Source organism: Episyrphus balteatus, chromosome 2 (assembly GCF_945859705.1).
Source record: "Episyrphus balteatus chromosome 2, idEpiBalt1.1, whole genome shotgun sequence".
Taxonomy (NCBI): domain Eukaryota; kingdom Metazoa; phylum Arthropoda; class Insecta; order Diptera; family Syrphidae; genus Episyrphus; species Episyrphus balteatus.
The window spans coordinates 56,630,459-56,654,691 of record NC_079135.1 but is presented as its reverse complement, the minus strand read 5'-3'; the positions used below and the strand labels follow the sequence as shown (position 1 = coordinate 56,654,691).

Genomic DNA, 24,233 nt, shown 5'->3' with positions numbered 1-24,233 from the left:
AAAACCAGCACAAAATTTTGCTTTTCGTTGCACAGTACGCAGCTTATGTAACGAATTCTTACCTGTGCTAGAATATATGGAGATTTTTCAATCGTTTGTCACTCCCATTTATTTGTCCAGGCAATTTTTTTTTGCAGCGAAAGTTTTTTGACTTTGGAGACTTAGAATAATTTTCGTTTTGCTTCAGCTGCGTACTATGCTTAATGCTCTATCCGAAAAATTAGAAAAATTTTAATTTCCAGCCACTGTTTTCTTGTTTTCCGTACAAAGTATTTAAAATATTGAATACAAAAATCAGAGAATGTCCAAATACGGGACAATCACGGGACAAATAACAAAATACGGGACACTTTTAGGTCCCGGGTTTCTTAAATAAAAACCAGGGACAAGCTGTAGAAATACGGGACAGTCCCGGGTAAACCGGGACGGATGGTCACCGTAGTTATATTTAAAGTCACTTAAATTCAATTCTTCAAAAGACACTCTATTTTAGAGTAAATTCTTTTTTTTTTTTTTCTTTTTATAGGACGTATGAAAAATCGTCTTGAACGCTAAAATTTTTAGATAGACGTATAAAACCAATTGCAATCGTTTGTCCATCTCGAGTTCTATATATATACATACTGAATATATCTCGACTGAAAAGGTAAAGTATCTTATGTCAATTTTGATGATTTTTCAGGAGAGCAAAAACAAACTTCAAAGCTGCCTCCCAAAAATGCTTTCAAGTGTAGATTTAATTGTATAAAACATTTAGATGTCCAATTTTATGATCTTTTTATTAAATTTATCTCAAAAATATATTTTTAATATTTTTCCCGTTATAAGGACCTAAATACGTTAAATATGATTTAAGATAGTTTGGCTTTTCTTTAAATTGTACTTTATATTAATTTCCAACATCTTAAGTTAACATAAGATGATTTGCCTTTTCACACTCTTTCGGAATTTTTAAAAATATGTCAACTTATGTCAACTTAAGGATGACTTTTTGTTCTGCACGCGCGAAAATATCTTAAGTCAACATAAGATAATTTAAGGTTTCACAATAATAAAAAAAAGTCTTAACCCAATATAATCTTAAGTCTACTTAAGGTTTTGAATATGGGTCTTTTGAACATAAGATGAAATTGTTTTTGTGCATAAAAAAGCAAAGGGGTGAGATAGAAAGATGCCGATAAGACAGAACTGTAGGCCTTTAAGATGGCATTGAGGTTCAACAAAAAAACGCGAAACATCTTAAGTCGACTTAAGATACTTTACCTTTTCAGTCGAGATATTATCGTTATTCACTCTCCGTTTAGGAGCAATTCAAAAAACTGATTTTGCACTGAAAAATTGAAAATCCCCAAAAATTTAAAGTGCTGTGGTTTGCCCACTTTGAGTTCTTTACATATACCAAAAATCCACCCTCCTCCGCTTAGGAGGCATTCAAAATCAATTTTTTTTATAGCAACTCTCATACACAGAGAAAAATATATACTAACAGATTGCCATATTGTTTTACCGTCCATACATTTCATAAGGAAATCTTATTAAAATCAACGATTAATAAGGTTTTTTAAGGAGATTTCTTATTATTTTTATAGAGAAAATCTTATTAAAATTTGACTGAAAAGTTGATTTTTTTTGCAACTTAGCACTAGAACAAAAATCGCGATCAATATTTTCATGACAGGTTGGTTCAGGTGGTAAGGTGGGCGACTAATGATTTGAAGTCTCCAGTTCGATTCCCAGCCTGGTCATGGTTTTTTTTTATTTTTTTGCAGATTTTAAAACAATAAGGAAAACCCGATTGTTTTAATAAGGTTTCCTTCTTGGATGAAAACCATAGAGAAATCTTATTGTTTTTGTTCTATTTTACACTGAACCAAAAAGGTACATAAAATTAATGAATTTGTACATTAAATTAATGTAAAAATTCATGGCAAATGAGCCAATGTAAAAATTCATTAAATTTAAGAATCTTTTTATGAACAAATTCATAAGGGAATGAATATTTCTTAAAAATTAAGAATAAGTTCTTAAATTTTATGAATTCTTTTCATACACGAATTCGAAAATTTTTGAAAATGTTTAAGAAAAGTTTCTTAGATTTTAAGAAAAATTCATAGGGTAGGATGGTATAAGAGTGCGCGGTTGATAAGAGTGCGCAAGGCCATTTTCTACGGTTTGAAAGGGAATATAAGACTGGATGCACTTATTTTGGAAAGATCTAAATGAGTTTGATCTGCTGTCAAAATTTCATGCAAATGTGTTTGTAAACAGAGGTGCTAGTTAAGTTTAAGTTTTTTAGCACTTTTTTTTCCAATATTTCTTGCCAAACAAATTAAATTTTCCGCTTAACAACAAAAAATAACAATAAACAAAGTATGGGACATTAAAAAGTCGACAAAAAGAAACATTTGAGGAACACGTAAGACTGGTCATAAAGTGCATTGTGAAATATATATATATTCTTCGATTACATGTCTGAGCGTGTAAGAGTGCGCACCATGATGATGTATAAGAGTGCGCGGGTTATAAGAGCAGTAAATGCTATCCAAGGCTTCAAAATAACTGGCATTTGTCCATATACCAGCAAACAGCAGCTAGAAAAAGCAATTCCAACCAAAAAGAAACCAAATAAAAGTTTTACAAAAAACAAGCGAATGAGAGTAACTAGGAAATATTGAAATTTTCTCGGAACCATTAATCGAAGACTAAATTGATTGTTCCTCATGCAAGGAGTGATGGGTTGAAAAATACTCTGTTTATTTAAAGATAGGCAATTTTATTTGCGACTTTTGCGCGAACTTACACCTGTGCGCAGCTGCGCACTCTTACAAACTAAGCCGCGCACTCTTACACAATAGGATGTATAAGAGTGCGCAAATTTCCTAATGTGGTATTTTGTTTATAACTTTTGAATTAATACATTTTTGTTGCCAGTTTTAAGTTTTTATCGTTGCTTTGATTATAAACTAAAAACTATATATAAAAAAAGTAGTTAAATTCTTTTTGTTATTGTTTTATTTGGTATTTTGTCTAAAATGCGCACTCTTATACCACCTTACCCTACAATTTAAGAATTATTTCTTATAATTTAAGAACAAAGTTTAAGAAAAGTTTCTTACATTTTAAGATTATTTCTTAAATTTTATGATTTTTTTCATAAACTCCGTAAAAAATTGAATGAAATATTGCTTAAATTTTATGAAAAAAATCATAAAAACTATGAATTTTTCTTAAAGTTTTATGATTGTTTTCATAAAATATAATACACTTTTCATTAAAATGTATGCATTTATTTATATAGATGCATATAATATACATTACCATTCCAAGTATTTAATTTGTTCCTGAAAAAAATTGTATTCCAATCAAACAAACAGCAAAAGAAAACAACCCAAAATCTAAAACAAAGAAATGAAACTGTAAAAATAAAATAAATTATTAAGTTTAAACGTTATAAAAATGTTTTATTGATCACTATCACTATACATTTCACTATAAATTTAATTTTTAACTTAATTTTACTTTTTTAATGGATGCATCATCTGGAAAGATAGAAAAAAGTTTGCATTAGTAAAATGAATATGTAGTATTTGGTTTAAAAAATCGAAAAAGCTAGAAGGTTAAATTATCTTATTCTTACCTTATTGTAATTGGCAGCATTAGACTCTGGAGCTGAAAAAAAAAAAAACAATACAAAATTGAATAAGTTGGGGAAAGATAAAAATATAAAGAATTTAGGTACCTATGAGAAATGTTGATAGTATTAAGTTAAAACAAAATTTAAATATTTAGAGAAATAAAATAAAATGAAACACTTACTAAATTCAATGTTTTGCTTTAGTTTGCAATGACAATTTCAAGTGTACAGGATTTGTTGAGAATCGCCTGCCTTTAATATGGTTTTTATTTTGTGTTGATTTTTCCACTTTTGCCGGTCCAAAGCTGAAGATTACGTACCTACGTGCCACCATATTTCAGAAACAAATCAAATTACGATTTTCACTTTTTAAATATGCACCTATGTATACCTAACAAAAAGAAATAAAATACATTTAATAAATAAAAGAAAGCAATTTTTAACATTATATGTTTTTATACTTATCTGAGTATATGGAAAAGAGGCAACAGCAACCAACAATATTTTACACTGTTGAAATATACTTATAATCTTCAAAATTGTCTACGTGGTTAAAATGGTTAACACTATAATAAATATTGTCTTTTATTCACAAACTTTTATAGCTTGTTTCGGCAACGACCGTCGACTTTGAATATCAGATTTTAAATTAAATCCTCAAAGAAATCTTTCTAAGGCATAGATCCAGAACAACAGTTATTATTTTGTAGATTGATGAAAAAATACATAGACTTTAAGAAAATATACTTAAAAACTCACAACGTAAGAATTTTTTCATAAATTATATGTATACTTTCATAATATTTAATGAATTAATTCTTAAATTTTGGAAAAATATGAATTTCGATCATAAAAAGTATGAACAGATTCTTAAATTTTAAGAATAAGTTCGTAATTCCAAATACAGGATAACGGTAAAATATTCGTTGTTTATCGATTAATGAAAAAATACATTCAGTTTAAGAAAAAATACATTCATTTTAAGAAAAAATACTTAAAAACACAAAATTTATGAACTTCTTACAAATGTAATTGTGAAAATAAATTTTTTCAATTTTAGAAGGGAAAAAAGTCAATTTTAAAAATTATTTTAACTCAAAATACAACTGAATGGAAAATAATAGTAAATTTCATTCATAAAATTATGTCCAGATTCTAAGATTCAGCAAAATATTCTTTCCAATTGAAGCTTGAAGTTTATGAATTTATTCATAAACCTTCGTATTTGTTCTTAAAAAAAGTTCATAAAAATATTTTCCATAGGAAAATTTTTATGAAAACTGATTCTTAAATTTTATGAATCTTTCTTAAAACTAAACTTTTTTTTTAAGAATTTGTGCTTAAATTTAATGAATTTTTCTTAAAAATGTATGAATTTTGGTTTATGAACGAGATTCATAGTTTTTAAGAATAATACTTTTTTCAGTGTATGTGGTCTATTTTTCTCTGTGTACAATATCTTTTTTTCTAAAATCCCCAAAAATTATTTTTTTTTTTTTCAAAAATTCGAACGGCCATAGTTTGTCCACCTCCAGAAATGGAAACAAACCAAAAGTCATCGTCAAAAATTTTCAAAATTCCCAACAAAAGTTTCACATACACCACAGTGTATAACTGTTAATTTCAAAGTCCCTAAAATCCGCGAAAGATACTTTTCATAAACATAGGGTGGAAAAAATGGTGCAGGGAAATAATTCCACGGGAATCTGCTCCACATGGGAATTTATTCCACTTCAAGTGGGAATCTAATACACTTTTTGAAGTGGAATAAATTCTCACCGTATAAGGGAATTTATTACACCTATTTTTTAGTGGAATTATTACCCACCAAAAATCTGAAAAATAGATAAATTTCTGAATATTTTGAGAGCCATATTTGAATTCATGTTAATCAATACTTTATGTATACGGAAATAGAAGGTTTAGTTTTACCAAAATATTTTATTTTAAAAAAACGACGTTGTATTCTTTTTCAAAACAAACGATTAAATAGTTTTTCCTTCAACTGAAATATTCACAAATGTTTATATAATTCCAATTCTTCAAAAAATACGTTTTCTCTCAAGTTGTTCTTATTAAAGTTTGACATTTGGACATAAATTTGCCGGGACATTTGAGTTTGTATGTGTTTAATAACATACCTACTGATATTTAATAGAAACACAAATGTACATTTATGTATATTGTATATGTCATATAATCCGGCAAACGCGAATCGGAAAAAAATTTGCTCACATGAGAATCTACTCAAATTTCACAACCGAAACGCGAAGCGGAAAAAATTTTGACCACGGGAGAATCAATTTTGAGGTGTGAAAATAAAAATTCGCACGAATTTTTATTTTCACACCTCAAAATTGATTCTCCCGTGGTCAAAATTTTTTCCGCTTCGCGTTTCGGTTGTGAAATTTGAGTAGATTCTCATGTGAGCAAATTTTTTTACGCTTCGCTTTCAACCAATTATTACAAGAAGGATTGATATGTTTTTGATCATTAAGTTCTCATTATTTGTCCGCTTTGTTTGTAAGATATTTATTCAAATCACGCGAACTGAAATCTATGAGACTTGAAAGATTTTCGCGCGAATTTTTATTTTCACACCTCAAAATTGATTCTCCCGTGGTCAAAATTTTTTCCGCTTCGCGTTTCGGTTGTGAAATTTGAGTAGATTCTCATGTGAGCAAATTTTTTTACGCTTCGCTTTCAACCAATTATTACAAGAAGGATTGATATGTTTTTGATCATTAAGTTCTCATTATTTGTCCGCTTTGTTTGTAAGATATTTATTCAAATCACGCGAACTGAAATCTATGAGACTTGAAAGAAATCTTCTTCCTCTTTTCAGTAAACTATTGTTTTGCTATGAAATATATATTATTTTCCCAGATCGAATTGGAAAGAGCTCTACTTTTCTAGGCATGAAAATGGTTTATAAATTTCTGACTATTTGAAACAATTTTCTAAGGTGAAAAATCAACTAAGCTTATAATTTTCATTCAAAATTACATACGATATTTGTACCTTAAGATACTATCTTTTTCCGCAAAATCCAGCTTTTCTCCAGATTGCACATACAATACAAACATAAAGTAGAATCATTCTCCAAAGTGACAAGGAATAAATCATCAAATTTGAAGGTGAATTTATTTCCCAATAAAAAGTGTAATAAATTCTCACTCGAGGCGGGAATTTATTCCACTTCAAAAAGTGGAACAGATTCCCACATGAGGTGGAATAAATTCCCATGTGGAGCAGATTCCGGTGGAATTATTTCCCTGCACCAAAAAATAGACGATGGTATTATATACACTTATGATACATGAGTGCAAGGTATTTTTTAATGCTGATTCCAAAAAATCTAAAATCAAGGCAATCTGACGTATCTGAAAAAAGTTATATATGTTTTTCATCTGCCAACCCATATTATTATAACAGTTGCAATCTTCCTACCGAAAAACCCTTAAAAGTTATGGTAGAGGAACTAAATTTTGCATGAAGGTTTTTTTTTTTTGAAGGTTTTGATGTCCATTATCATTAAGAATTAAAACAATGCAATGCAAAAAACATTTATATCTATGACAAAATGGTAATTTTTGAAAAAAAGTTTAAATTTTGGGATATGCACTAAAAAAACATCCTGGTACAATCTTGGAATTAGTGTTAAAAGGCTAATTTTTTGGTTTCGTTGTTTGTTTGGATATTCTATAACTTATGTCAAAAATCTAAAAAAATCTCATGTTCGCAAGTCCTCATTTTCCAGGTTAAACTAAAGTTAGGTGCAGATTTAAAAAAAAAAATAAGAACACTTTAGATTCTTGTATGTATACCAACATAACCCATATGATTTTAAAGTATTTTTTAACGCTGATTCCAACAAAACCCACAAACAAATTAATCTGGCCATCCCTGATTTATGTTGATCTGACACAAATATCTGAAGTGTAGTTTTTCAATTTTTCAAAATCTTCACCTTATCTTCAAACCAGGAAAATTAGGACTTGCGGACATGAGATTTTTTTTTATTTTTGACATAAGTTATAGAATATCCATACAAAGATAGAAACAAAATATTAGCCTATTAGCACTAATTCCAAGATTGTACCAGGATGTTTTTTAGTGCATATCCCAAAATTTTCCTTTTTTAAAAAATTACCATTTTGTCATAGATAGGAATGTTTTTTGCATTGCATTGTCTTAATGATAATGGACATAAAAACCTTCATGCAAAATTTGGTTCCTCTACCATAACTTTTAAGTGTTTTTTGGTAGTAAGTTAGCAAGTGTTATAATAATATGGGTTGACAGATGAAAAACAGGTATAACTTTTTTCGTCAGATTGCCTTGATTTTTTGGAATCAGCATTAAAAAATACCTTGAAGTCATGTATCATATGTGTATAGAATACCATTGTCTACTTTTGCTAATTTTGAAAATCTCCATTTCGCGCTTTGACCTTCAAAATCACGACTTGCGGAGATGAGATTTTTCTAGACTTTTGAGGTACCTATGTTATAGAATGCTAAAACGAAGGTGTTGAGCAAATAAAATTTCTATTACCATTCCAAGGTTAAACCCTTGTTTGACAGGATTATGACCGTTTGAATTAAAAAAAAATAATTTTTTGAGATTTTAGAAAAAAAAAAGATATTTTGTATGAGAGTGTTATACATTTTTTTTGGATATCTCCTAAACGGAGGGTGTTAAAACAATAATATTTGGTATGTACATGTATAGAACTCGTGGACAAACGATTGCAATTGGTTTTATACTTCTATCACAAATTTTGAGCGTTTAAGACAAATTTTAATTTTTCAGGCTTCCTTCAACAAAAAAAAAATTTGCTCTAAAATTTTTTCGAAGTCTAACTTTCTTTAAAATACTTCTTAAACTTGAGATTTGAGGCCATAATGTTGCCTTGCATTTAAGGTATCATCGCTGTTAATTACTGGTTTCATTTCAATGCAAAACGACACTTTTTCAAGCATTGCTGGAAAAAAACTTAATAACAGTCATTATTTTTATGCGAAACGACATAGTCTCTCTTTTGTTGTTTTTATAGAGATTTAAAAAAAAAATGCTTTACACCATTCGATAGAGGATCTAAAACTAAATTTTATTTGTTCTACAACTTTTTGCTCCTCTCTACACTCTGGACGAGAAATAAATTTTTTTAGGGTAAAAGCGGGTGAGATGGCTCGGCGGGGAAGATGGCGCACTTTAAATAACTTTTACAATTATTGCTCTAAAAATGTATGAAAAATATTTTTAGCTTTCTTTAAATGTTTTAAATCGAAGTAGCCAGTATTCGCTTCTTTGTGTGTGATATAAAAAATAAAAAAAAATTTCATAGCAAATCATGTGATGATTTTTTTCGAATTTTTTTTTTCGCTCTTTTTTTTGTTCCGATGTTTTGTGAGTCGTTGGGATCTTAGATGCCCTTGATACACCAATACATACAAGAGAGTATAAGTTATGCATTGCGTGTGAAATCTGAGCTCTAGTTCTATCTGGTTTTTATGGGTGCTTACGAATAGGAATTATGCGAAAAAAGGTGAGATGGCGTAGTTCTTTGCGGGTGAAATGGCGCATTCCGCACTAGAATTTTTCAATTGAGTATAGTGTTAGCATGTGCCATATCACCCTCAAAATATTTTTTTAAGTAATTCAGCCAAGTTCAAATTTTATAAAAAAGACGACTAGTTGCAATATATTATATGGCATGCATTGGTGCTTGACTCCTTCACATCGTTCAACCATTTGTGCAATGAATTTGGCAATAGAAACCTAAAACAAACTCATGCGCCATCTCACCCACCCTATAGGGGGAGATGGTTTTTTTTTTTAACTTTTTTTCTATATTAATTTAAAAATATAAATTTAAAATATAAAATTCTGTAAAACAAATAATACGTTGGATATTGAATATAGAACGTTTTTGCATTGTTAGAAATATGAAATGTGGTTTACTTTGAAAAATATGACAAAAACAAAAAAGGTATGCCATCTCACCCGCTTTTACCCTAAATTAAAAATATTTCAAATCACTTTTCTGATAAACTCTTGATTTTGAGAAAGGACACTTTGCTTCTGAAGCGACGACTGGTTTTCCTCGAAAATAAGGACTTTTGTTTAAAAATAATTCAACAAACAAGAGGTTTAATTCTTTTTAAACAAAAGTCTATACTTTTTCCACACGACTTCAAACATACTCCAGTCAAAGCGTCGAAAAAAAGGGCCTCACCTTGCGCAGAGAGGCACTGTCAGTTTTCATTTCATGGATCGATAGGGGTATATTTAAAAGGCTTAAACCCAATTTCTCACCACCTGATCATTCTTTTTAGCGGAGTTATTCACAAAAATGCATTTTTTGGGATATTTTACTTCTAAGCTAATATCTTTGCTCCAGATTGTCGTAGACCAAAAAATAAACATACATTCTCTTCCTTATAATATTTTCTATCGTTGTATGTAATTTCATTGTATTTGAGTGAGTAAATACAAAATGGCAGCCATTTTAAGTACAAATACATTTTTGTCATTATTTCGAAAAAAGCTTATATCATGATTGACATTTTTCTAATCTATTTTGTAGCCCTATTCATGTCCTGCATTTTACAGAAAAAATCAGCTCTTTATCACCAAAGATGGCCGATCAATCGATAAATAAACGCATGCAAAACCGGTGCGAAAACACCCAAAAATATCGTTTTTTGGGAATAACTCGACTTCAGAGTGTCCTACGACAAAAAATAAAGCTATTAATTGTTCGTTACAACATTTTCTATCGATTTGGTGCACATTATTTTTGTTGAAACAAAGTGCAAGTATTGGCTAAAAAAATAAATTACTGTTGTAGTCCTTTAAATTATCTACAATTTAAAAAAAAATTAGCTCTCTACGACCCACACGAGCCGAGAAATTAATTTTTTAAAAAAATGCCCAACGAAAAACATGAGACAAATCCTCTTATAACAAGAAACAATGAAAACCAGAGATACCCAAAAGAGATGAGAAACTTCTGACGTCATACGGGTTTGCCTACAAGCTGCTTTAGACATTTTTGGATAAGTATGCGTGAAAAAATATACATTTTTGGCTAAGTATACGTGAAAAATCGTAGATTTTTGCTTAGGTGTGCGTAAAAACACCGTGGCTGCACTATGTGTGTTTTTCACATTTATTCACGAATACAAAAGAGATTACAACAACACGAAATAAACAAATGGGTTTTGGGGGGTAAAACGTACGAAAGTTTCCCATCTCCTTTGGGTATCTCTGATGAAAACAACCCCTCTCACTGAGAACTGTTATTCGACTAATAAACAAGGGAAATTTTTTTAAATTTTCTTACGGAATGATGCTTTCTTGAAATTATAATAACTCGGCTCGTGTGGGTCGTAGAGAGCTAATTTTTTTTTTTAATATATTCGCAAAATTCTATTCTATTAATGTATTTACATACGCGAAAGGAAATATATAATGTTGGGAGTTAAATGAATGGGAAATGAAAATATGAGATGAAAAAAATAATAATCCAAATATGTCTGCGATAATGGCGAGTTAATGATAATTGGAAAGAATTTCTGACGAAATGTCACCCTCCATTACTTTCAGGGCTGATTGGTACTAGTAACATTAGATATGGGTACAACCGTTATTCCTCAAGCTTATCAACATTCTTTTATTGTTTAGTGAAATCGATACCTACATATATCATTTTTTTCAAAACTCTTCCAACCATTACAAATAAACTTTAAAAGCATTTCAGGAGTATACCTAACTATGGGAACAAGTTGTCATTCGCAACATCTAGCAAATCTATAAGGCATGCGAGTAAACTGCTCCCAGTTTCCCAGATACATATATAATCGTACTTTCATTTATTTATTACCTAAATGAATAAATAAACAGTTACAAGATTTGAATTACGATGCTTTTTATTTCGATCCACATCATGATCATTAATCTAACTAAAGTTACACAATAATTGTATTGTCAACTACCGCTGCTGAGCTGCTTGACATGATCTTTTTACCACATGGTTCTCATAACGTCAACTTGTTCAGACAAGTTAATTTAAAATAAAAAAATTACAATAATTGCTTGCGTAATCGTTTTAACTGGGTAAATTTATTAGCTTAAAAAAAAAACAATACTGGCTTAGTAAATCAAAATTAAATCCTTAATATTTTGGAATTTTTCGAGTAAGGATCCGATATTAAACGTAAGGGTTATTATAGTTAAGCAATTCCAAAGGCTTCAGTACTTCTAAACGAAACACCGAAAACCTCGTCCTCCCTATATTAAATATATCACATAATATATAGTTTCTTGTTTGACTGACAAAGCACACAGCAGTTATTTTCGGTCTGTCGGAAACTGCCGATTTTCGTCATATTTGGCTTTCTTTAGTCTGACGCTTTTTTCAACATTGGGCGGTATTTATTAGTCCGGTCAATTTAGACATCCGAGGTTACATTAATTCCAAGCAAGCTGAAAATAGGTAGGATTGTTAGAAACACCATCATAAAATAAATCTTAAAAGTCCTCATCGATCCGAGACCTGTAAAAAAATCTACTTGGGGACAAAAACTGGTTTTTCACGATTTTCAGCAAAACGGTAAGTCTTATCAGAAAATTAAGTTTATAATCTTAGCTTTTGAAAAAAATTATCAATCATAACTTAAAGTGTTGCCGTTGTTTTTTAATAATTTTTTTAAATTTTAAGTATTTTTCTTAGAAAATTGCCCCTCCCGCCAAAAAGGGGGGAGATAGACCCCCTCTCATAGTCAGCAATGATTGTATTTAACCCCTCTACAAAATCTCATTATTAATTCTTGGTTCTTAAGTTATCGTACTTTCCCCTCAAATGTTTCTGTTTTAGTTGAGTAAAACTAAAAATGAGAAAAAAAGATAGATTCAAATGGCCATACTTCGGTTAATTTTCAATGAAAAAGTTTAGTGAGCACAGCATTTTAAAGGAAATTTAATTTTCTTTTTTTCTTTAGAGCAATGTTTATGCCTATCTCAACCCAAAAGAAATTACAACTAAAAAAGCAAAAAAAAAACTAAGAAAAAACGAATTTTTTGATATTTTTTTCATCATTGTTTCGGCTGTTTTGGTATGGAATTTTTTTTTTTTTTCAATTTTTAAAAAAACATTATTCTAATAGGGAATTTAATTCTCTACAAAAAGTTTCAAATGCAATATATCAAAATTTTGCTCGGCTCACGAGATATATTTTGAAAAAACCAAAAAAGGGGCTTTTGCACCCTTATCTTCAATTTCCACCCTCCCATTTAATAGCACTCCGCGGTTTTATCTTCTCTTATAACCCATTGAACGATTCCTGCAATAAAAACCCGTGAACGTCTTAGTTCCTTTCTGAATGACATAATCAATAGCCTTGGAGGAAAACACAATTCTGGGGATGCGATACATTTTTCCTCCCATCTCAAAAACTAAATTACTCATAAGTATGTGGTTTTTTGTTTTCGACTAGAAATTTATAAGACCATTGAATTATGTAAAAAAATTGTACCCTTTATTTAAAAAAATGGAAAAAAAATAAACTTGAAGAAAAAAAAGTTTTTTTTTCTACAATGATGTTTTTGAAATTAAATTTCTCAGAACATATTTGCTCAACCAACTTAAATTAAAGACTTAGTTCAAGAACAATATTTTAGCTTTCGAAAAACATATACAAAATCAAAATGTCTTTTTTCGATGTTTTTTAACAATTTTTTCCCCATTCTAAGTCAAAATGCCCTCCCGTGTATACAAAAATGCTTATAACTCAAAAAAGGGATCAGGTACGATTTTGAAGTTTACATATTTACAATCCTGAAATCAGTCCGAACAATCCTGCATCATTACTTTTGGGGTCCATTTTTGTAAAACCTGCCGCGTCTTCAAGATCACCGTGTGTGTGTGCCACCACATAAATTTTTATTATTAAGTTTAAAAAAAAAAACGAGGCTTAAAATATTCGACCTTATAATTTCTAAATTTCAACAATTGTAATTTAGAGAGTACAAATCACAATAATTTTGGTCGTTGTTTTAGTACGACCTATTTGTTTTGTGTTTGTTTCTTAGTCAGATTTGGAATTTTATTTTTTTTTGTTAAGCTACATATTTTGAAAAACTTAAACTTTGTTTTTTATAGAAAAAATGAATCGCAACTGATGCAATTTTCTTTACCTTGCAATGTTAATTCATCGAAATAAAAAGAAATAAAAAGCTCAAATATTTATACCATGATTTTTTACAAAAGAAAATCTTAGGGCCATTTGCTGAATCGAAACTTAAATATTTAATGTTGAACATAAACTCTTATTCCCTACTTTTTCCTCTGCGTAAACTGTCACATAAGGATTTATGTAAAACTTAAATTCTTATGTTTCGATTCAGCAAAAGGGTCTTAAGGTTTTAGATATTAAATATGGTTAGGTAAATGGCTGTCAGGAAAACGACTGACACACTCAGACCACTTATTGGTCCGTTGTGATGTATGGTATGGCGTGTCTATCTTTGAGACAGTGTCCTGTTAAGACACCTATTACAGAGCTGATATGCAATCTGCTTAGAGACAATCAATTCTTTGAACGTTTTAGATCTAGCCTAGGCCAGATCTGCTTGATATTAAATAAAGAAATATGAATTCTGAATTTGAACTTTTGGAGTCATACACAACACATAATGTTAAAAACAACAAACAAAATGTTACGTACGGCAAGAACAAAAAATACATTTTCAAGACTTGAAATAAATGGTACTCTTCTTTTTTCAAATGTACTCTTTTGTTTGTCTCTAAAATCAAATATACTCTATTCTTTTTAATTGAACAAATTTTATAAGTTCAATTTGACGTTTAACGTTTGTTTGTTTTCCTCGTTTACGCAAATATTTCTTGTGGGGTGTTCACGTAAACCATTTGCGAAAATTTATATTTTTCTATAAAGTGGACAATTCTATCGTTACATGAATTCCCTAAAAGTGTTATAAGCCCCGTTCCATTGGAGGTGGTTATGAGTCATGAGTAGATTATTTAGTACATTTACTACTACAGCTACTCATGAACTCATGCTCTTCTTCTCGCGTAGATACGAATTGCATTAATTTTGTTGAAACTTGAAAGTGCGTTCCATTGAAAATCGCTAGCAAACTACTTGTAGTACTTTGCCACCTTCCAAAGAAACAGTACTATTATGTGTGATGGCACTTAAGACTACTTAACATTACCTGCGATAATGGTCAACCCACTGATCTCTATAATACACTAGATAGTGTATTCATAGAAAATTTTTAAGGCAAATTGATTGAAGTGTTATACATGTACCGGCCAACTTTATAACATTAGCCCTGTTCCATTGGAGTTGGTAGTTTACTCATGAGTAGATCTACTAAACTACCACCTCCAATGGAACGGGGCTACTATAACAACTAATATTATAACAACTTGTCATTTCATTTGACATACATAACCAACTTCACCTTATTTGTGAATTGATTTTTAGTTTTTGTGAATTAGATTTTTTGTTAGGAGAAAAATTTAATTGTTTTTGTACTCGTTTACCAATCTAAAAAATATAAATTTTAATAAGAATACTTGGAACAAAATAATAAAAAGAAATCAATATATAACTCGTTTTCTCTCGAAAACGAGTCCCGAATGCCTTCGATTATTGTATATCGCAACACAAGCTCTGTCGAGTATTTAGTTTTAAGGACTTGGGTATCCAATTCAGTTCAAATTTAGAATTCACCGAACACATTAATTTCATAGTAAACAAAGCGAGCTCAATGCTTGGATTTGTAAAACGCTGGGCAAAGGAGTTTGACGATCCATTTGTCACACTTTCTTTATACAACTGCTACGTTCGACCCCACCTCGAGTACGCTTCCCAAGTATGGAGTCCTTTTTATGAGGTTCATAAGAATCGTATAGAATCAATCCAACATAATTTCATACGCTTTGCTCTGAAGGGTCTACCTTGGACAGATCCTTACAACTTACCACCTTACGATCAGCGGATTCAACTTTTAAACATGCAAACTTTGCAACAAAGGCGTGTCAATAACGATATTATATTCTTTCATCAATTAATTAATGGCCAACTTGACGCTCCTGACTTATTAGGTTGCCTTGGCTTTAACTATCCGGGAGGATCTCACCACCTACGAAGATTTGAACTCTTACATATTGACTTTCATAGAACAAACTATGGTATAAACGAGCCTCTTAACCGAATGAGCAAACTTTATAATTTAAACGATATTGACTTTAATATGAGCAAGATGAAATTAAAAAATTTATTTAATTAGATTTTTAAATTGTAAATATGTTAGTATATCATTTTTAGCTAATATTAATTGTAAATTGTGCATGTGGATAGTATTTAATTGTTTTTGTCCTACTAACTACTAACACATGCACTAATGATGAACCCTCTGATAGTAGTATACAGCTTGCTCTAAGCTGACTACATCAAAGAATCTGAAGTGAAAAAAAAAAAAAAAAAAAAAAAAATAATATTTTTGTTGTTACGTTATTAAAGTTTGTTTAATAATATTTTTGTTGTTACGTTATTTAAGTTTGTTTGCAAATAATTAAACTTTTTTTTATGTTTGACAAGCAAAAGTCACAAGACCTGGATGTCAAATATATTACGGGACATCTCATCTCGTCTTTCTTCTTCAATGGTAGAGCGAGATGTCGGATGTTGGCTGGTACCTACATAACTAAAAATCTTCAATTTGCCTCACCCAAACTCCTATACTCCATACAATATCCACTATCCAGTGTATTATAGAGATCAGTGGGTCAACCTTACTACTACGCGTAGCTACTTCAAATTAAATGAACCACAAAAAATCTTCTTCATCTACTATTTTGTTTTAATAACTTTTAAATATATTTTTTCGGCTTTTCTTCCACGCCATCTAGCTATTTATTGCAGTGTTATTCTAGTTCAGTCACAAACTCCGAAATGTGGTTAAAAATTTCTGTTCCTGTCGCCATCTAGCAATTCGTGATATAAAATTTTCCCAAGTGTTCTATAAGTATTTTAATATTTCGTCAAATTATAACGAAATCTTTTCATAGTATTTTCGAATTACATATGTACTGTTTTATATACCCAAACAATTCCAAATACATCTTCAAATACGAAAATTTTTATATATACATATTTCTTTGTTTATATATTTCTCTTTGTAAAATATATATATCTCTTTGTATAATTATATAATAATACAAAGATTCAAACTCCATCTAAGTAAATACACAAACCATCATACTAAACATTTTCGAAATATGTTCGAATTAGGTGTAGTTCCACATAACCAAACCAATTCGAAGAGGTTTGTGTTCCGGTTTTTTTTTTTTTTTTTTTTTTAATTTTGTGAATTTCGATTTTAGAACACACACAAGATAAAGTACTGAAAGTTTTCGGAGTAGCATGGTGCTCGAATTTCGAATTTTTGCCGAGAGCGGTGATGAGTGAATAAATGTTTCAATAAAAAGTGACATCTAACATTTTCGAGAAGTTCTACATTGAAATAAAATTGTTATACCCTACTCCGAATTTTTGGAGATGATGATTATGTCTGGTACTTGTCATGGTATAAAGAATATCTCTATACCATGGGTGTTTGTCTTCAATAACATTGAAAACGCTAAAATACTTCGGATGTTTGGGCTTTTTTCTAATTGCAGGTGGATATCGATCAATCGATTTTCAAGTTGTAGGTACAGTTTAAATAATTTGCCCTTTTGTTAATTTTGGTTTTATTTAAAAAAGTTAAAGTAATATTAAAATTATTTTGCGAGGTAGCTGTCAGAGAATGCAAATATGTATTCAGCTATCCGAACTTTACAGAATATCAACAAGCGAAGTGTTAATTAAATTTATTTTCAATTATCTGATTCGCCGATGTTTATTTGTTTACAATAGTTATCTATCATCGTTCCTAATTGAGAAAGAAGTTACAAAATGTAACATTGTGACGTCACAACATCGTTCCTTAATGCAAAGTGTTTAAGTTAAAGTATCAAATAGTTTCATTTTGTAACTTTTTCCAACTCAGCTTCTGGACTTGAGTTTCAATGTTAATCTGTCAAACACAACTAAATGGTGACGAAAGGGGAAGATGTGAGAAGTGAATTTTTTGTTTGTTTTCATATATGAAATTACATATATAATGCATATTTTTGTTTCAATTTTTTACATATATAGGTAATGCATATTTTTGAATTCAATTTTAAAGAATTGTTACAGTACCAAATTAATTCTTTCTTGCTTATAAAATTGATATTAAACAATTTTGTTTAGACAGATCAGCAGAATGTAACATTAGTCGTTCCTAAATAAATAAATTCTTTTATTGTGGGCTTAAAGTCAATTTTATTCAATTTTTATATATTATATTTTTTGGCGCAACGTTTCAGAGATGGTTATCCCCTTCATTAGGCCTTTAAATAAAAATATTTTAAATAATTAATAAAATATTTATAAATTACAAAGTTGGAAAACTTACAAAATATAAACAATATTTGATGAAAACAAAATTATTTATGATTTTTACAAAATAAGCAAAATATTTAAAATGAAAACAAACTCAAAATTTAGTAGTAAAAATACATAAGTAAGGTAATTTAACTTTTAGCTAAATGACTATATATAATACTAAGACCATCGCAGTCCGATCTTCTTAGTATTATATATAGTCATTAAGCTAAAAGTTAAATTACCTTACTTATGTATTTTTACTACTAAATTTTGAGTTTGTTTTCATTTTAAATATTTTGCTTATTTTGTAAAAATCATAAATAATTTTGTTTTCATCAAATATTGTTTATATTTTGTAAGTTTTCCAACTTTGTAATTTATAAATATTTTATTAATTATTTAAAATATTTTTATTTAAAGGCCTGATGAAGGGGATAACCATCCCTGAAACGTTGCGCCAAAAAATATAATATATAAAAATTGAATAAAATTGACTTTAAGCCCACAATAAAAGAATTTATTTATATATAAGAAAATTCACCAAATTTGTTAAAGAGTTCCTAAATAAAAGTTGAAATTTTCTATCAAAAAACAAAAACAACGATTTTTTGACACAACAACCAAAGTTAACTTTTGTTTTATAAAAGAACGAGCCACTGAAGTTTATGTACATAGATTATTTTCAAGAGTCCATTTACGGCCATATTTTTCACTAGTTTTAAAATACATCTGGATGTAAGGAAATTTAAATCCAAATCCATAATATTCACCACTTCAATCCAATCTTGCTAAATCCAAATAAATTTAAATTGCTCTCTGGATGTCTGTTTAACTCTATAAATCCATTTTGATAGTGTTCAGATGTTTTGTCAAATATTTTGAAAAAAGACAAATAAAGATAAACGCAAATTATATTTATATACATACATATACAATAAATTCAAAGTAGAATTTCTTTTCAGAAAATGAAGGCGAAATATCTAGAAAAAACATAATGCTGCCATGGGGTCCACTTTACTGCGTACTTCAACAGGATGAGCAATCATTCACTGCATATTGTAGTGAAGAAATTTCGGTAATTAAAATATATTTTTCTAAAGTTTGAACTAGCTAGATTATAAATATAATCCTCTTATTCTGTCTCTTCTTATTTTTTACACTTTAACTTAACGTACATCACACTTAAATCATAACATTTTTGGATTGAACTTATTACTAACAAATGCACTTAATGTAGATTTTTCCTGCGACTCCAAATAAAGAGGTTAGTATATCAGTAAAATATATAGGATTCAGATTATAATTTGGGTTTTAAATAAAATAACAAGGGAGTAATTTGTAAGGAATTTGAATTTTTAATTTTATTTCAATCGATTGAGGTTAGAAAATGAAATTTAAATTTAAATCTTTGTCTGAACAGCTAACAGATGTCCTTTTCAATGAATACCCAAGAGTCCGATTAGATCGTGTTCGAAGGCCGGCGAAAGCTCTGTGGAAAGGTCCTCCAACAGTTTGTGAAGAAACGGAAGAATCCGATGGTTGTCCAATAGACATTGCAGCAAATACAACTCTCTACAGTGATTTAGGTAAGTTTATTATGATATATAGGGTAACTTTTACTTAATTTAAATAAAATGCTTCTTTTTTCTTTAAAGTTTTCTTTAAAAAGAGTTTAGTTGCTAAAATAGTTATCTTCAAATTTGTGTTCAGCACCGAAAAAAACGTTAAGTTAGCCGGGTTGGGTACGATTAACCGCATTTTAAAATCTTGTTCTTAAAACCTCGCATCTTAAAATCTCGCATTATGAAATCTTTTTTATCAAAATCTCGCAATTTCAAATCTCGTTTACCAAAATCTCGCAACATTAAAATCTCGCAAACTAAAATCCCGAAATTTATAATTTCGCATTGAAATAAATATTTATTAATTCGCGCGCGCGAATTAATAAATATTTTATTTCAATTTGAGATTATAAACGTACATGATATTGCTAGCTAAGGAAAGCCCAGAACATCCCTCTTCTGTTGTTTTCGTTTTGTTTTGAAGAGATAAATAGAAAAGGAAAAGGTTTGTTAACTGTCAGGCGCCTATGCCAGTTTTTTAAAGTGTTCAGGGTCAACTGTTGAATGTTGGAGTCAAAAGAACTTAATGCATGTGAATTTGTCGAATTCGACCTTCATTTAATCTGTTGCTTATACATTTTGCTGTCAAAAAAGCAATTTAAATTTAAGATACTTTACGCTCTAAACTAATTCTTGTAATGCGAGATTTTTTCTAAAATGCGAGATTTTAATGTGCAGGATTTTGAAAATGCGAGATTTTGTTATGTGAGATGTTAAAAATGCGAAATTTAGCTTTGCGTGATTTTTGCAAAAATGCGAGATTTTGTTATAAGAGATTTTAGTTTGCGATCAATCGTACCGCTCCCAAGTTAGCCGCCAAAACTTTCCACACTTATGAGCCTGAATACAATTTTGACTTAAAAAAATGTTGCAAGAGTCGGCTATTTATCTATGCCCCTCAAGTTAGCAGATTAAGGTCAGCTGAACATAAGTTTTGCTATTGGATCTTTAAGTATGCTAAATAAGTACCCCAAAATTAAATTAAGTGCTCCACTACTTTTGGAAAAAATTAATGTTCAGCTAACTTGATTTAAAGTTAGCAGAGCAATTACCAGAAAATACCTTTAACTGTAAGTATGAAAACCGCGTTTGGAATAATATTTAAGTCCTAATTTAGTGCTCTACGAATCCAACAAAAAATTTTTCGAGCAAAATTTTGTTTCCAAAAATAATTTTTTTTTTCTCTGATTTTCGAAAAAAAATATTTGTCTTTCAAATTATGTTGAATAATTAAGTGCTTGACTAATTTAAGTTAAGTACCCCATTTTTCGAAGAATTTTCCGAGATTTTCCATAAAAAAATATTTTCATTTTCAATACAAGTCCATGTTCTGCTAACTTTAATTTCGTTTTTATTTTTCAAAAAATTCAATTTTTTTTTGATAAAATTGGGCTTAAAACGAATTTTGATTTTTAATTTTTGATGGTAATTTCAAAAACGTTTTTTGAACTAAGGGTGGGCTAACGAAAAAAAGTGATGTAATTTGTTGGAATTACCATGGTTAATTGAGAAAAAGTGTAAAAAAGTGTAGTGACTCAAATCAATATAAGCTTTTTAACAGGAATGTTATATGGATTGTTTATGGCTACCGTTGGGCAAACGAGAGAGATTTTTGAAGTGAAAAAAATAATTCCGTTATAATTTTAGAAGTAAGGGTGGGCTAGTGAAAAAAATCCTGGGCTAACCTAGGGCAGTCGAACCAGGCAGATTTGAAAAAAAAATTAGCATTTGGGGGTGCCAACCCCGTCCGCCGTCCTTTAACTTTGCGCCCAGAAGCATAGTCACTAATTATTTTTTTAAGAAAACGACAATTTCGACTTAATAGTATTTATTTTTTATTTGCTTAAACAAAATGAATGACCACCAAATCGATAGAAAATGTTATAACGAATATTTAATTTCCTATTTCCTTATTTTTTGTCTTAAAGCCGAGATATTCTATAATCGCACCAATATTTGCGATTCACTTACCAATTATTACTCGGCCATCTTTGTTGAGTGAGAATTGATTTTTTTCTTTAAAATGCAAGAAATTAAGAAGGGTATAAAATAAATTAGAAAAATGATAATCATTGCATTAAACTTTTTTCGAAATAATAAGAAAAATGTGTTTTTTAACAACTAAAATTTTGCAATATTACAAGGAACAAATTGATATTCGTTTAGAATCAAAATATCACAAAAAATGCATTTTAGTGAATAACTCCGCTAAAAAGAATGATCAGGTGGTGAGAAATTGGGTTTAAGCCTTTTAAATATACCCCTATCGATCCATGAAATAAAAACTGGCAGTGCCTCAAGATAAGGCCCTTTTTTTCTTTGACTTGTCCAAACATATAAAAAACTGTGTTTTTACAACAAGCAACATTTTTAAGCCAGTTATCACTTAACTTCTTTCGCATTCAAATTAACTATGTTTCATTTAACCCACCTTTAAGTTATAAATCAAAAGGAGTGCCAAGTATCTTAGCTAATTGCAAGGTATGTTGAAAAAAGGTATCCTTAAATTAATATATTATAGTGTCTTACAAATCGCACACGCAACGATAAAATTTGACGACTATGGAACGCAACATTGATACGTAGAAGAACTTGTAAAATTATTTATGTTTTATTTGACGGTGACAAAAATAAATCAATACCTACCAAAAATGAGAAACAAGTGTATGTTTATAAAAAGTATGTAGGTCAAGAAGTGATAGACATCTAAATACAACTAAAATAAATTCAAATACTTTGGTAAATATGTAATCTAATCATAGATAGTACAGGAATTAGTGTTAATGGTCCTCAGTAAGTATTTTTTTGAAAATCTATAAACATATCGTTCATATACTTGAACACTGTCCTAATTAAAAAAATTGTTTTTTTTTTTCACGAAAAGAGTTTTAAATTTAGTATGTATCTATTTTTGTATGTAAAAAGTGAGTTTCTAAAACAAAACTAGTACTCCTGAGTTTCGAAAACAAAACTAGTATTCCTTCTTCATCAGTTTTTGAAATTATGGAATGACTTTCTGCAGGACTATTCTAATAACTTTTGCATTAATTACTCAATATTCATAATTTTTTGGTTACGACAGTATTCAAGTAAATGAGATACATACATTGTATGTTTGCGTGTTCAAATAATTTATTTATAACACGTTTACACTAAACTCAAACCTGTAAGCCTAATTAGATACCTTCTACCAAATCATGGCGTACACCGAAATGCATTTTTAAGTTTTAAACTAATAAAAATGGCAAGAAGGAGACAACTGGGCCAGATTCTATTAAAAACGATACGAAAACGTTCATCGTTCTGAACGAATGAATTTGATTTGGCGATACTTACCCGAGAATTTAGATCATAAGTCCTATTCCACCAAATCTCATTGCTACTTAAAAACGATTAAGTAAAATGCTAAAGCCATTTTAGTCATTTACTAAGTAAACAGACTGCTTACTTAATTGGCTCCTTCAGCCAATTACTAAATCTTTTAAAATTGAAAACAAACAAAGTTCGAAATGGTTGTTGTAGCTCCTCTTATCTTTTATTTTCAAATACATTGACCAAAATATAACTAAGAATTTTTTTCAATTAATTAATTTTATATAACTAAATTTTTTTTATTAGTTTTTTATTATCATATACATAGGTACTACTTTTCTCTTTTTAATATATTTTTTTTCCTTCATTTATCCAGTTTATTAATTATGAAATGTCATAACAAACAGACGGCAGAATTGCGACGTCCTTATTCTTAAGAACAAATATTGTAAACATTATTCTCTGCACTATGGCAATCAATATTAATTTATCAAATGAGTAAGAATTCTTGCAACATATTCGTGTTATTGTTATCCATAGGATAACAGGTGCCGAATCTAAGAGCTAAGGCATCAAAGTCAAAGTCGAGGCCGAAAAACATTTTTAACCAAAATAAGACATAATGAATGACTCTTTTATTGTGGAGTGTGTTTCAATTCCAAAATGCTTTGTTGATTTCTTCACTACTCTTAAAATAAACGTAGTACTATTATAGTACATAAAACTCTCCAAAACCAGAATGTAACCACAAACCTCCAAAGCTTTTGAATAAGCACAGAACAGGGTTGCCATAAATGTGTTAATGTTCATGTTCATATAATAAAATAAAATATAATAACAAAACAAAACAAAATAAAATAAAAATAAAAATAAAATAAAATAAAATAAAATAAAATAAAACAAAACAAAACAAAACAAAACAAAATAAAATAAAATAAAATAAAATAAAATAAAATAAAATAAAATAAAATAAAATAAAATAAAATAATAAAATAAAATAAAATAAAATATAATAAAATAAAATAAAATAAAATAAAATAAAATAAAATAAAATAAAATAAAATAAAATAAAATAAAATAAAATAAAATAAAATAAAATAAAATAAAATAAAATAAAATAAAATAAAATAAAATAAAATAAAATAAAATATA

The 24,233-nt window shown here is 29.2% G+C and overlaps 1 protein-coding gene across 2 annotated transcripts in view; it reads left to right on the top strand.

Annotated features, from left to right (window-relative positions):
• The window catches only part of LOC129908332 (ras GTPase-activating protein raskol-like), a 116,669-nt gene that overhangs the window by 67,817 nt on the left and 24,619 nt on the right, over positions 1-24,233 (top strand). For both annotated transcript variants that reach the window (XM_055984751.1, XM_055984750.1), the window contains exons 2-4: positions 19,110-19,222; positions 19,385-19,411; positions 19,568-19,733. In XM_055984751.1, coding sequence (XP_055840726.1) covers positions 19,110-19,222; positions 19,385-19,411; positions 19,568-19,733 — 306 coding nt within the window. The remainder of the gene's footprint in view (positions 1-19,109; positions 19,223-19,384; positions 19,412-19,567; positions 19,734-24,233) is intronic.